The 14,537-nt window shown below is 38.4% G+C and overlaps 2 protein-coding genes across 5 annotated transcripts in view; one reads left to right on the top strand and one right to left on the bottom strand.

Annotated features, from left to right (window-relative positions):
• TDP1 (tyrosyl-DNA phosphodiesterase 1) overlaps positions 1-6,377 on the bottom strand; it is a 44,505-nt gene extending 38,128 nt beyond the window's left edge. Inside the window, exons 1-5 of one of the 4 annotated variants that reach the window (XM_040558340.1) lie at positions 6,277-6,377; positions 5,114-5,661; positions 3,613-3,656; positions 1,962-2,017; positions 856-952 (exon numbers count right to left, since the gene is read on the bottom strand). In XM_040558340.1, the coding sequence (XP_040414274.1) occupies positions 856-952; positions 1,962-2,017; positions 3,613-3,656; positions 5,114-5,661; positions 6,277-6,281 (750 nt within the window). In that variant the 5' untranslated portion in view covers positions 6,282-6,377. The other 3 variants (XM_040558341.1, XM_040558342.1, XM_040558343.1) reach the window with 3 other exon arrangements.
• EFCAB11 (EF-hand calcium binding domain 11) overlaps positions 6,054-14,537 on the top strand; it is a 60,742-nt gene continuing 52,258 nt past the window's right edge. Inside the window, 5 exon segments of the mRNA XM_040558344.1 lie at positions 6,054-6,160; positions 7,346-7,440; positions 10,892-10,938; positions 13,214-13,274; positions 13,276-13,313. Of these exon segments, the coding sequence (XP_040414278.1) occupies positions 6,128-6,160; positions 7,346-7,440; positions 10,892-10,938; positions 13,214-13,274; positions 13,276-13,313 (274 nt within the window). The 5' untranslated portion in view covers positions 6,054-6,127.

The following is a 14,537-nucleotide window of genomic DNA, read 5'->3' on the forward strand; positions in this document are numbered from 1 at the left end:
TCTTATGTGTGAAAAAGCTATATGCAAAACCATGGATTTGTTGTTAACATATTTAAACTCTGAATGTAATAAAAAATTGGTTGCTAGTCCACCACTTCGTGTAAACACCTGATCAGTACAGCGCACAGCAGCCCAGAGAACCTGCCTTTGAGAACTCACTATGTTTGGCATCAATACAGTAATTTTGAGAAAGCTTGTGGTTGCCAGACTGCCTGAGAAAAAAGAAAATTTCAACATAAACATCTCAAAGATACCCCTGCCATCAACAATGCTGTCCTCCCAGCAAAATCCTGGACCACTGTCAAGTTGCTACCACCACCCCTCTCATCCAGGCTGAAACCAGTAACTTTAGGACTCATGGACAGCAAAAGAGTAAGTATAACATCAGAGAGAAAACAGTAGATATGAGGCAGCATGCTCATAGCAGTTTTAACAGTGTTGTGGAGACTATTTGTAATAGTATTTTCTTGTGCAAGACATATTTGGACTAAAATTAATTCCTTGATTAAGCTTAAGTTTACAGTAACACTAGGACTAAGTCAGTGCTTCCTTTTCAGCCAGGCCAAGAATTTGAGCACAATGTGTTAGCAGAGAAGGTCCACCCCTCCTCTGTGAGCCATATAACATTTTTGAGGGCAACCATCCTGTGCAAACTTTTTGTGAGTGGCAGCCTACCGTAATCACAGACCACTACAACCATAGTTTACATGTTCCTATGGTCCTGACAAGGATACTCCTTCAAGGATAAAAAAATTCTTGACTTCCCATACAAGGTGTTTCTCTTTCCATCCACAACAATATTGAGAGCAATAGATGGGTTAATTTCAACCCAAGGATGATAAAAGTGTCAATTACCTGACAGAAACTAATGTTGTCAAAAGGGCGTGCTTGTGCAAGCAGTTCAGCTTTGGATTCCCTCTTCTCACCATGAACTATCAACAACGGCTTCTTCCTGAAATAGAATGAAATTACTATTAAAACATTAAATGAATCAGCCCAAACCAGCTTTTGATGTAGCTATGACTTCTGGCTCCTAAATCCAGTGGCCCATCAGAAAGATGGCACTGAAGTCTACATGCCTTACTAACTCAAAAAAATATATTAAATACTATATAATTCTCTAAGAGAAAGATGTTAGAAAATTTTAATGGAAAAAAAGAAAACAAGGTATATGGAGAAAAATCAAACTTGAAAATAAAAACTAGTAATACAGGATCTTGTAAGGAACTCTCATCTGTATAGCTGGAAATAGACAAATAAGATCTCACAAGTACTGATATAGGGAATGTGAATATATAAGAATTTAATTATTGTTTCTTTACAGAAAAGATCGAAAGAAAGGAGAAGCTAGGTCTATTTTAGCAGCAGTTTCATTTTCATTTCCTAATACTCTGTTCTACTGAATTTTGTAGAAAATACAAAACAGGAAAGAAAACTTAAGTTCACTTTGTATTGCAGGTTGCCATTATCAGAATATAACTTCAAGGAAATAAGAACTACTTTCGTGACAATATCCAGCAACTCCAGCCATTACATAACATCCAAGTCATTTTCACACAATTTTCTTATGCTCCTCCTACATTCCCTCCTTCCTCATGCATTATCTTTTTCTTGGGTCTGTAAATTGTATGGCACAAGGCTTCTTGTTCCACCTTCATAGGTCATCTACTACACTGTAGTATTGGTGCACAGTGGGGCCTTTAAAATAGTGACTAATAAAAAAATCAGAAACCAGCCATACTGAACTCTGTCCATTTAATATATTTTAAAAAAAGCAAGAAATCAATAGAGAAATACAACTGTGGAATAAGTATGAAAGTAAAAAATGATAGCCTACACATACACAGCCAGTAAAAGTAATTCCCCAGGGTAAGCAAAAGTTTATCATTCAATTTTAAGATGAACTCTCATGAACAAAATTACTTGAAAACTGTTATTTCACCTTTGGAAAATAAACATACCTGAATTCCTGTGGATACTGTCTAATGAGCCATTCCACATCTATGCAGTAGTTAAACTTGTGCATATAAAAAGAAAACAAGCTCATTAAAAAGAAAACAACTATTTGTCAAAACAATGGAATAAAAATGCATGTTATCACTCATTACCACTTACACCATATGAATGCACCATGATGCATCATCACAGAACAACAGTATAAAAACTTCAAACAGCACATTTTAAGAACAAGTACATTTTTGAATTTCAACTGATTTCTTTCACGTCTCTTAATTCAAGGATGAATTTGAGTTTTTCAAAAAGAACTTGTTAGTGTTCATGAAGTTTAGCATGCAGACAAAAAGAATCATGTGCATGATGTAAAAGCTGCAGTGCAAGAACCATCTCTTTATCATGTTTACACCGTGAAAGATAAGAATAGGAAGAGCTTCCATGCAATAAAAAAAGTATTCCTAGACTGCAACACTCACCTTTTTTTTTTAAACCACTTACAATTACATAAAGATGCATTTTTCAGTTGCATATTCCCAGAACATGAGATGGTCTTATAAACACTTGAATTCTAAGAAGAACATGGGATTATTTTTTGTATTTCCTAGAATGGCTCTGTTTGGAAGGGAACTTAAAGATCACTCAGTTCCAATCCCCCTGCCATGGGCAGGGATGCCACCTACTGGACCAGGCTGCCCAGGACCTCATACAACCTGGTCTTGAACACCTGGGATGGGGCATCCACAGCCTCTCTGAGCAGCCTGTGCCAGTGCCTCACCACCCTCTGAGTGAAGAACTTCCTCCTAATCTCCCCTCTTTTAGTTTAAAACCATCCCCCCTTGTCCTATCATTGTCTGCCCAAACAAAAAGTTGCTCACTATCTCTTTTATAAGTGCCAATTAAGTATTGAAAAACTGCAGTAAGGTCTCCCCAGAGCCTTCTCTTCTCCAGGATGAAGATCCTCAGCTCTCTCAGCCTGTCTCCATAGGAGAGGTGCTCCAGCCCTCTGATTAACTTCATTGCCCTCCTCTGGACTTGCTTTAAAATATCTACATCTTTCTTGTGCTGGGGGCCCTAAGTACAAGGGGGACCTCACAAAGGCAGAGCAGGGGGGGGCAGGGGTCAATCACCTCCCTCCACCTGCTGGCCATTTTTGATGCAGCCCAGGACACAGTTGACTCTGGGCTGCAAGCACGCACTGCTGGCTCATGTCAAGTTTTTTGTCCACCAGAACCCCTAAGTCCTTCTCTGCAGGGCTGTTCTCAGTGAATTCTCCCAGTCTGTACTCCTGCATGGGACTGCCCCAACCCAGGTGCAACACCTTGCACCTCATTAGGTTCACATGGACCCACTTTTCTAGCTTATCCACGTCCCTTTGGATGGCATCTCTTCCTTCTGTTGTATCGACACCACCACTCGGCTTAGTGTTATCTGCGAACTTGCTGAGGGTGCATTCAATCCCACTGTCTGTGGGATTTGTGTCACTGATAAAGATATTAAACAGTACCAGTCACAAGACAGTTGAAAAACATTTAGGGTTCCCTCTATATTTTAATGAGGTTCCCTACTTGCATCAGCTACATGACAAACATGGATTATCAGGTTGGAGGTTAACAAAGTGAAATAGGCAAGCAAAGTCAATCTGACAAACAAGAAACTCACCTGAGCAGAAGATATGAGAGTCCCAAAAAGAGGAGACAAGATATCTATTAAAAACATTAAGACACAACTGAGTAAAAAAGTTCAAGTAAACATCCTGCATCTTGACCAGCACGATAACTACTACAACATGAGTGCCAGATTGTTCACACTTTGTGCAGCAGACATTCACAATTAAGTTTACTGATGTGAATATTCAAGTTCCTGGTTCTGCCGTGAAATGACTACAGTCTTACAGTTCTAAATAGCATTATCCCTCCGAAGTAGGAAACCAAGTGCAAAAACTCATTAGGAGAAAGACTAAGATCAGATGGAGAAAGGAACATTACACTCCTCTCCCCCCTGTATAGAGGCCTTGAAAACTGTGGCAGGGTAGTAACCATAAGGGCACAGTTAAGTCTTAAGACTTATCTGTTGCAGGCTGTTTGTACTAGTACTGACAACAGTTCCAATTCTCCTCACTTTTTTTTTCCAATTCTTTTTAAAGGGAGGAAGGAGAAGAATACAACTGCCCACAGCTTTGTCTGATACCCTGTCAATCAACACAAGTAGATAGACTAGAAACTTGAACTACATGGGGGCTACACAGCAGACTGATTGCAGGACACGCATCCTTACTGTGTTTTATTAATGGGAGCACAGAATACTAATCAGATTGAGCACCGAAAACCTGAAAAACTGAAGCACATAATCAATTTGAAAACATATACTACAAATATGTTCTAGTAAAGACATAATATTTCATAACTATCTCTACAGAAATGGTTTTACAGCTCAAGCAATCACTTAACAAGATAACTACTCTTAAGATTGGCCAAAAGCCACAACGTGTTTACGAGGTAGTCAAAGACGTACAACAGTAATGCAACTGAGGTTTCAGACACCTGGCTGCCTTCAGTAATAACTGATGCTCAGAAGGGGCACCTAAGGTTGAGGCATAGTTACAGTCCAGTTGTATACGAACAAATGATTAAGGACCCATAGGAGGAATTACAGAACTTTCCTACCCCATTTTACTATCTCTTTGCGCACAACCCCCCGTTAAGATTGCTTTTGATTCAGCCTGGTGACCCAAGAGATTTTTCCAGAATAAGGGGATGGTTGCAGGTGCACGGTGCTTTTTTCCCCCATATATCAGCTATATAACTAATTTTAGTTACACAGCATAAAGCATCAGTATCACATCGCTGAAAACTGCTCTATTTTGACTTATGTTCACTTCCAGTTGTACTGAAACTGGTACCCTAGCCACAAAAACCCACTAGTGGTACCTTCTGCTGTATCAAGTAACAGTGAATTAGTAGGTCCAAACCACTTGGCAGCATAAATACAAGCACAAAAGGCAGGTAACAGAACCAATTCCTACAACATTCACATTCAGAATATGAAGCCTCAGTTACAACAAGGGATTTGGGCATTTAAAAATACCCACAGACTATAAGGAATTTTCTCATGCACATAAGCACCCCCAAAAAGCCCACTTCCACAAAAGCCACTCGCTCACCTTTTATGTGCAGGGCTCCAGAATTATATCTCTGTTCAATTCCTGTGACTTTAGTGAGAAAAAACCTGAAAGGGTTCCCTCCGTTCAACAAATCCCAGGTATCCTGGGCTTTGCTAGGTGCTTCGTTATAGTCCTCTGCTTTATGATTCCCCAACCGCTCATCTTTGCTATGATTCGGAGGTGGCTCTTCGGGTGCATCACACTTCTCTTCTTTCAGCCTTTCTCTGGGGGCACTCTTTTCTCGGTCTTCGGGCTCTTCGTCACTACTGGAAAGACACCAGCCTAAGACTTCTTGGCCCGCTCTCTGTTTTTCTGCTGGAGGTGTTTCTGGAGCAAGACTTTTATCACTGAACTTCACCGGAGAAGCTTTTCTCTTGTGAGCAGCCTTCCTGGCTTCGGAGCAGGGGTACTGGGGCCCGCTCGCTTTGCCCTGTGCGGCGCTCAGCAGCGAAGATGTGGACGGCTTCTCACTGTCCGAGTTCTCTTCAGTACTCTCATCACTGCTCGAAACTGTCCATTTTCCGTGCGCACCTTCCTGAAGCATGGTCCTAGGAATTAAGAAGAGAAATCGTGCATTTCTGCTGTGCTCAAGGCTGTTTCCCTTCCTAGCCTCCACCGGCCTGTTACCACGACCTTTGTTTTGTTTTTATTTGGCAGAAAGCTCGCATAATTCCTAACCTCGTACCTGGCTTGCTTGCCCCACTCCCCAGAACACAAAGAAAGGCGGGAACGGCAGCGGCTGCCAAGCAAGAAACGGCGAAGGGGGAAACCCACACGTGGAAAAGGGGACGGAATAGGGGCGCTCCCCAGGACGCATTTAGGATGTAGGAGGAGACGTCCCCGCACCACGCAGACCCTCACAGACCCCCACAGCCTCGCTCACCCCGACACCGGCCGCGGCGCCTCACAGCCACCGCCCGCCCCTTCCCGTTCCGGGAGCGCGGTGGCTTCCCCCGGGCCCTAGCGCCTGGGCCTGAGAGGAGGAGGAGGACGAGAAGACGGAGGAGATAGAAGATGAGGAAGAAGCCTGGCCCCAGCCCACTGGAGGTGCTATGCCCCTTGTCAGCCCCGCCGGGAGCCCCCGAGGGCCCTTCCCACCTCAGCCGTGGCCCCTGGTGCTGCCCACCCCACAAACCGGGCACGTCCCAGCCAGCTGAATTAACCTCATAAATCGTCATTTGAGCTCCGTGCCGGCTTAGGGCAGGTGCGGGATTTGCATAATCATTCCTTCAGCTCGGTGTTAATTACTGCAGCTGAAGTGCCCTGCTAATGAGATAACTGCACGGCGACTTCAAGGAGGGAGTGGGAGGAAAGCAGGTGTAAAATTAATCAAAGTGAGAGCCTGGACCACATCAAAGCGTGCTCCATCTAACGAAATGAACTGTCCAAGCGTTTGTCTCTCATTATTCTAATTTATTACAGGCTTGTGACTGCAGTTAACAAATAATGCAAGTGTCTTTTATCCGCATGTAATAAAATCAGCAAGCTACGGTTAGAAAAATAGTAGTGAAGTTTCAACTCGTTTAGGTAATTTTACTAAGACTTTTCTACAGACTTCAAATGTAATACTGTGTGTGGTATTTCTTCCCCAAACAACTTATGGTTATATCTTTCAGTACCAGAAGATCCAATGTATTATTATCAACCCTATCTGAAGCTCTTCTGGGGGAAAAGCTCTTAGGAAAAATGCAGAGTACGTTTCTACACGTTTTGTGCTTAATCTCTTAGCTAAGCATAGAATATGGAAACAGTATTTTTTTTTCTAAAAGTTCTTCAGAAAATTTGATGGCTCCTAACTACGCTTGTGTTCCAGTCTCTCAGTCCTATAGTTCCTGTCTATACAGGAACTTCAGTGAGAAATTAAGCATGCATGCGTATTTCAAGACAAAACATCCTACTGAAACAAATTTAATATGGTTTGGTTTCTAGAAGTCTGTACCAATATCTTCTAAGTTTACAAAAAGGCTTTTATTAAGCACATAAAGAATAAGGAAAATTTATTTCAACAAAAATTTTAAATTAAATTGACTACTTTTAGTCCTTCAGGTACCATAACAGAGTTCTGACAGAGATGGGACTAATCTTCACTTTTTTTTTTTTTTTTTAATAGCATAGTTCATTCAGCAAGTGAACTAAGTGAACTATTTTATTTTTCCCGTAACAATTATTCTAAGTAAAAAAAAAATTGGTCAGGTTTATTGGTTTTTAACCCAAATCAATTTCTTTCTGCAGGTTTTTGAAGTGTGTGATGAAGATAACAAAGGCTGTTTAAGCAGAGAGGACTTTAAAGTTGCAGGAGTACTGTTGTTTGGTTACAAGCCCTCAAAGGTATATATACTTTTTTCTTTTATGTTTTGAAAATCCGGTCTATGTAAGATCCAGCATATATAGATGTCTTACTACTGAGAACACTGTTTCCTGAAGGGTCTGTACAATTTAATTGGGGTAAACAGAAACACCTATAGATTTTTAAAGTGATTTTGTTATCTGGGGATATTTATTTCAAAAGAAAATAATAAAGCACTTTCCTACTGAGAAGGTATCCTGTAGACTGTGATGAGCAGAGGGATGCATTGTATTTATTGATCAAGAGATTAAGTCAAAATTATTGTGTTTTATTAGTGGTACACTCCATTTCTTTACTCAGTAGTTTCACTAGATGTGAAGATGTGTATATCTTAGTAATAAACTGGTATTCTCCAAAACACCTATTTTTGGATTCAAGTGAAAGTTGGACGTGTTTAATCTTGACTTCTCTAATATATATCTTCCTCTGTATGAAAATCTTAACAAAAAAAAGGTTTATTGAGAGAAACCATGTGTTGAGTACTCCATACTCATAGGAAGGTACACGATAAATTGTATGGCTTAATGCAGTTCTGGAAATTACATTTCTACTCTAGTACTGTAAGTGATCTCAAAAAGAATGTAAAGAACACATACAGTACTTTGAAATAAATACATGTATATCAATGAGTTTGTCTTTCTCATGCCATGACAATGCAAGCTTGACCAGTATGTTATCATATATATTTAGCATAGAAATTATGATTCATCTTTCTTCTGCAGCGTCAGCAATATTCAAGGGGTTACTTGTGAATAATTATGTATTTCTTTTTTCTTCACGTACGTATTTTCAGAAAATAGCCTAACAAGGTCATAGATAAAATCTTGTATATGATCAGTTAATGTAAAAACCATAGAAATGTTTTATTTAACTGTGAAAGCAATCATCTCTGATACATTTCAACTATGAGTAAATATTTTCCCAGAGAGCTAGGGTCAGATCTAAAAATAATTTAGGCTTCTAAAGTGAGCCTTAACTGCTGGATTCTGAATCTGAAAATGCTCACTTTCCCCTTATCTATATTCCACTGTCTGTTCTTACATCTGTGTTAAAATTAGCTCTTCTTCTGTTATATTCTCTGAATGTTTCTTCCAGTAGGAATACTCAAAGCTTGATTAAGGCATTCAAACAAGAGGAGTTTCTGTGCATAAGTCACTGATGGCTCCTTTATAGGAAGAGAATAGAAGTGGAGGACTCCCAGGAAGAAATGAGGTGTAGGTTTAGTTATTTCTTCTTGTAAAGGTGCCAAGTTACACCTGCTATGTCTCTAGACAGTGCTATGACCACCTGGCTGTAAACTATTCTGTCTGTGCAGCTGCACAAAAATTAATTAAAAACACTTGTTCCAGGTGTGATTCTGTCCTCTAGTGGTTTTGCTAGCTCCTTAAGTGGTCACAGTTCCAGCAACTGTTGCTCTTTATCTAGAAACTGCTTAATGTAAAACACTAAAAGCCCTGGGTAGGCGGGTACTTCTCTTTGTGCCTTTCGCTATCTACGGTTAACTATGGTTCATGGCTGTGCCATGCTTTTTGCTGATGGCTATGCATTGTGAGTGTTCTCTGCAACATTTTGGTTGTCTTTAATATACTCGTGACAAACATAATTTTTTCCGTGCACCAGATAGGAACCAAATGCAGGTCATGGCCCTAAAAATTGTTTGTTAGTATCCAGTTCTTGAGTATATTATTGTGCATCTTACCTTATTGTCAAAATGATTGAAATCAGGGACTAAATAACAGCCCTTATATTTCTTTAGAAGTCACAAAGAATAGCCCTGACAAGTAGAGTACTTCCAACAGCTTTTCCAAGAAAAAGGGAATGGTGTGCATATGTTACTTGTTAAGTTGAGGCAAAACTGTTTACTCAACTACGCTTCATACTAATGTAATTCTTTTCAATAGAAATAGCATTTATTTAGCATCATTAACTGCAATCAACCAACCACATTTTTAGTAAATTGTTGCTTCATCTTTTCTGGTCATGTTTTCGTTTATTCTATAAATTAAAAGTTATTCTAACGTTACCCACAAGATGTCAGCAATGAACTCTTTACTGGAGGAAGTAGGACCTAAAAATAAGAATCACATTCATACTTCACTTGCTTTTTCAAAATCATTCATTATAATTTAACAAAATTCTATTTTATTTTTTATAAAATACTGTAATTGTGTGCTTATTCAAAGAGATTCTGAGCTGTCTACTGTTAAAGTTAAGCCTTCTGAGACAGGTAACTAGGAATATTTGAAAATGGAAAGAGGCGAGCCTGATTTTTTGACTGATACTAAATGTACATCTGATATATTTATCAGCACATAGGAATCATCGTTTCTGGTAACTAGTAGCATTTTGAGGGTCATGCTTGGGTGACATAATACTTGTTTTTTATCTCTGAATGCTTGGTTCAGTCATACTCTTTTCCCCCAGAATATTTTAACTGATCTAAGGTGCTGCCATGTTTCAACACCCATTCAGCTAGCTAACTGCACATTCAGGCATTATTTCAAATGAAAAGAGGGTACTGCAGGAATAGTAGCCATGAAAGCATTTTGTTTTCCAAGCTGAAGTTTCACTCACCATACTACATGTTACACTCAGATCTAACTAAAAGAACTCTACACTGTGCCTGGGTGTCCAGTGTCCAAAAAAACACCCACTGTTTTCCCTGACCGAACTCCATACCTTCACATCAGGACACCTGTAGCTGAGCATCTGCTGCTGATCAAGAAGCCAACAGCAGGACACCTTGGCATCCAGAGTACAGAAAGGCAATCTGAGCTCAGGGCTGCTCACTAACTCCAGCTGCTCTTCTGGCACATCTTATTAAAGCTTCCTGAAAAGGACTCCCACGTCTATTTGCCCAACACAGGCTGTGAAAAGTATTGCAGGCCAAATGGACTATAAGCTTAGGTTAACTGGTCGCAGCATGTTTGGCTTGTCCGTTCTCCAGAATGGACTGTACTTAGAAAGCTGCCAAAGTCTCATCTACCCCCATTGAAATGTTTCAGTGCTGCAAGTATGTGCAGTCTGCTATTCTAATAGTATAGATGCAGGAGCTTGGATTCATGAACACAGTCATGCTAAAAAGCAGTATAGATACAGCCCAAAGTGGATGTCTGTGCTTTTTTAGACATGCACTCCCTTTTTGTTCCTTAAATTGTTCAAACACGTTTGCCAGTAATCTCTCAGTCAGTTTCTAATACAGTTCTGAAAAGTCAGTCTTTTTGTCTTCATCAGGTCATTTAGCTTTAAAATCTTAGCTTAAAATCTTTTCTTAAATGGCATAGATGATAACACTGTAGTACAATATGTATTACTATGACATCAACATTTAGAGAAGTCATATACTGTTGATATAAAATGGAAATCATACAGGAATCATTCAGATTTATCACTTCTGTAGAAAACCACTGTGTTATATCTTCTTTATTCTGGGTGGAGGAGGATGCAGTAATGTCTTCTGTGAAACCAGAAAATTCAGGTAATATACAAACACTAATCAGTCAATGATCTCCACTCATTTTTCATTCATAAATTTTAAAAAATAAAATAAAAATCTGAAGCTTGGTCTCTAGAGTTCTGAAAAACCTGAGGTTGATTAATGATAAAGGAGCTGACCGTAGCTATTAAAGAGGATTATAGGATTTCACTTAGTTTTGGAATATTTTTAGTGCTTATGTGTTAAATTTAACTTGGAATTCACTTGCTTCTCAAAGTAGCATTTCTTAATATTATATGGATCAGTGACAGAGAAAAATAATTGAAATATTGGTGTTTGAGTTGGTAAGTTATGAAAAAAAATTCATTAAAAAATATATTTTTTTGATACTGTTCCACTGTTCACCTGAGCAAACACACAAGTCTTACAGCACAGTTCAATAAGTGTTTCTTTCTCTAACAACACCCCCATTCATATAGTTCTGCCTTTTTTTTTTTTCCCTCTGGTCCTCAACCCTATCAGTTGTGCCAGTGGAGCAAAGCGGCAAATTGTAGAGATTATAGAGATTGTACAGATTCTTGTAAAAAATAAAAGTAGTGAAAGAAATGGTTGATTACATCAAGAAGTTCCCTCATCCAATTCACCACATGGCCCACAAGAATTTGTATCAATACATTTGAAGGGTGTTGTGAGGGCTGTGTGTCTGTATTCTGTATTGATGCCAAAACCTGTGTTCATTAAATCACACCCTTACTTTCAAATTTTTAGTTTAAGCAAAAATAGATAATAAAGATTTAACTTGGATTTTTTCAAGATAAAACCCACACATGAATGCCTGAACCAAAATAAGCGAATAAATACATAAAGATAGACTATGGATTTGTCAATGTCTAAATGGTTTGAATATTCCATTAACATGACCTTTCTGTGGGTTTGAGATAGCTTTACAGCCTGCTATAGTAGCACATAAATTGCCAACTTTCAAGATCAATGAATAGGCGGCACTCTATTATAGGAGTCATTCTATAAAAGGAAAATTGTATACTATAATTTTCTGGGCTTGTATGTTACTCTGAAAGAGAAAAAAAATAAATGGATGGAAATCTCATATTGCTTTTTATGGTTTCACTTCCATAGTTATCCAATTGAATGGAAAGCTGTTCATGCAGGCAAGTTCAGTATGTTTAGGCAACCTCTGTTATTAAAGAAATTGTGCATGTACAGAGCCTAGCAGTTGAAATCAGCATGTCTTTGTAATCCTGCAAACTGAGACTATAATAGTTCTTAATGTATGATTTTTCAAGAAGAAATAAGGGAAGAAACACCAGAAAGCCATAGGCTTGGAGTCTAAGATTTGAATTGAGACGGCAGGTGGAGCTGAAGGAGCTGTGCTTTTGAGGCACTGCAGAAAGAATAGAATCTGAATGAATCAAAAGAAAGAGAAGTGCAGAGCTTTTGTTATGTTATTAGATTAAAAAAAATGAATTAAAAAATCCTGCAGAATACAGTCATGTCACCTTCTTATGAAAATTAAGTTGTTAAAAATGAGCATAAAGCATATATAAGAAGGATATGAGAAAAATATTAGACTGCGTTTGAATTTTGAACTGAAGTGTTGTTTTGTTTGTCAAAAAATGTATTGCAGAAATTTTTATATGCCCATATCTGCATATTTCATGAGGAGGCCTAAAGTTTGGAGGGCGGAATTTTGTTCCTGAATTTTATGTTTTAGTTCGATTTTAGAACAAACGGTCAATTCAAACAGTACTTGCAAAGTAGGTTTGCTTTTTAAATTTCTTTCAGTTTTCATTCATTAAAAGGATAAGATAAATTTACAAGTAAAGACTTCAATATAGTACACAGGAGGAATAAACAATCCATGCTTACGCTCAATTTTAGTGTGGCTGTCATAGGAATCTATATCTGGTTATTTCAGAGTTCTCTCAGTGCCGGGAATGATGCCAGATACATTGTTTATGCAGCATCTATGGAACTTTATCCATGGCATGCAAGTGCTTTGGACTGAGAAAAGTCCATGTTTCCTTCCAGTTCAAGGAAAGATGAGATGACAGATTACAAGAACTTAGTAGAAGTAAACAGCTGCATTATAGTCAAATACAGAAAATACATAAGAAATTAAAAAAGACGTTGAAATGTTTGTATGAGCCAACTTTGAAGACATTTATTTCCATTTTTATTTCTGTATTTATTCGTGTAATTAAAATGAATCGTAATTATTAGACCATAGTAATACATATTTTAAAGGGGAAAAAATAAAACTGACATTTTTCAAGGAGATTTATTTCCATTTTTCCAGGTATATTATTTGAAAATTTTTTAGATCTCATGAGCGCAAGGAAAGCTGCACAACTATACAACTGAAACAAGGCAAATATTCACAGCTTTTGATGTGCAAAGTAAGTTTATTCTCTGAAACATTTTGTCTGTTAATTCTAAAATAATAAAGCAAAACAAAACATCTGAAGGAAAGAAGAAGAGATTAAGGTGAGGTGTCGTGGATGTTGCCACATGAAGTGAAAAAGTACCAGAGTAACAAAGATGGTGATAATATTACTATTAAATAAACTCAGGGTCAGTATGCTGCAACGTTCTAGTTGGTATCTCTGGGTTGTCTGTTGTACTGAGCTCCTCCAGCTGTTGAAAGAAACCTCTAGCCACTCACCCTCCCTGCTTGCTGGTACTACCTCTCATTATTTCTCTGTTACTCCTACTCATGTGTTGCCCTCATATTTATGCCACATATTTTAGACATTTCTGTCCTTGGTGATGGCTGTAGATCGTTTTCACTTCTCATGATAGATCAAGGAAGGGAAACCAAGGCAACATGAATTTCCTCTAGTTCTTTTTGTGAAGTAGATGTGGTGATTCTTTTTTGTTCCTGTTAGACAGCAAAGAGGATTTCCCATCACCAAACTGAAAAAAGGAAAAAAGCCTCTGAGCAAATAGACATTGAGGTGATTCTTCCCTGGGTTCTTCCTGACCTGAGATAGGACTATGGCCCTTGAAACAAGTGAAAGTGAAACATATGGCAGATCAGATGTTGGGATGATCAGATGAGCATTCACTGCAGCTTTTTGCTGTGAACTGAAAGTAGCTTTTGAAGTGTTATTTTTAGTGAGTTATTTCAAAGGACTTAACTGTTTCAAGCACTGTGCTTTTGTTTGTCTTGCTATCTGCTGCACACCATCTGTGATAGCACGGTTTAAGGTGCTTTATTTTCCAGTTGGATCTGGAAGTGAATTTATAACCTAAGTGACTGATCAGTTGATATCACTGGTATGTTTCAGGAGCTTCAGCAGGATTGAACTGGAGGAGAAAGGTGTTATGGAAGAAAGTGTGTTTTTTTGAAACACAGTGCTCATAGTGACTAGCCATGTCAATGAAAATGATAGATTTCAAATATGATTTGACATATTTGAGTATATATTTTCAAAGTTTCACGAGTCTGAATTTTCAATTCAAAATGTCTACTTTTAGAATTAAAGATTTTTAATAAGAGAGTTGTGGTTATTGTAGGTAGTACTTTCAAACAGTTCACACTGGCACAAAGGAATTTTAAAATCCTTTATGAGTATAAAATCTTTCTGAAACTGCTTATCAATATTATGTAGCCATCCTAA

The sequence above is a fragment of the Cygnus olor genome, chromosome 5 (assembly GCF_009769625.2).
Source record: "Cygnus olor isolate bCygOlo1 chromosome 5, bCygOlo1.pri.v2, whole genome shotgun sequence".
Classification (NCBI taxonomy): Eukaryota; Metazoa; Chordata; class Aves; order Anseriformes; family Anatidae; genus Cygnus; species Cygnus olor.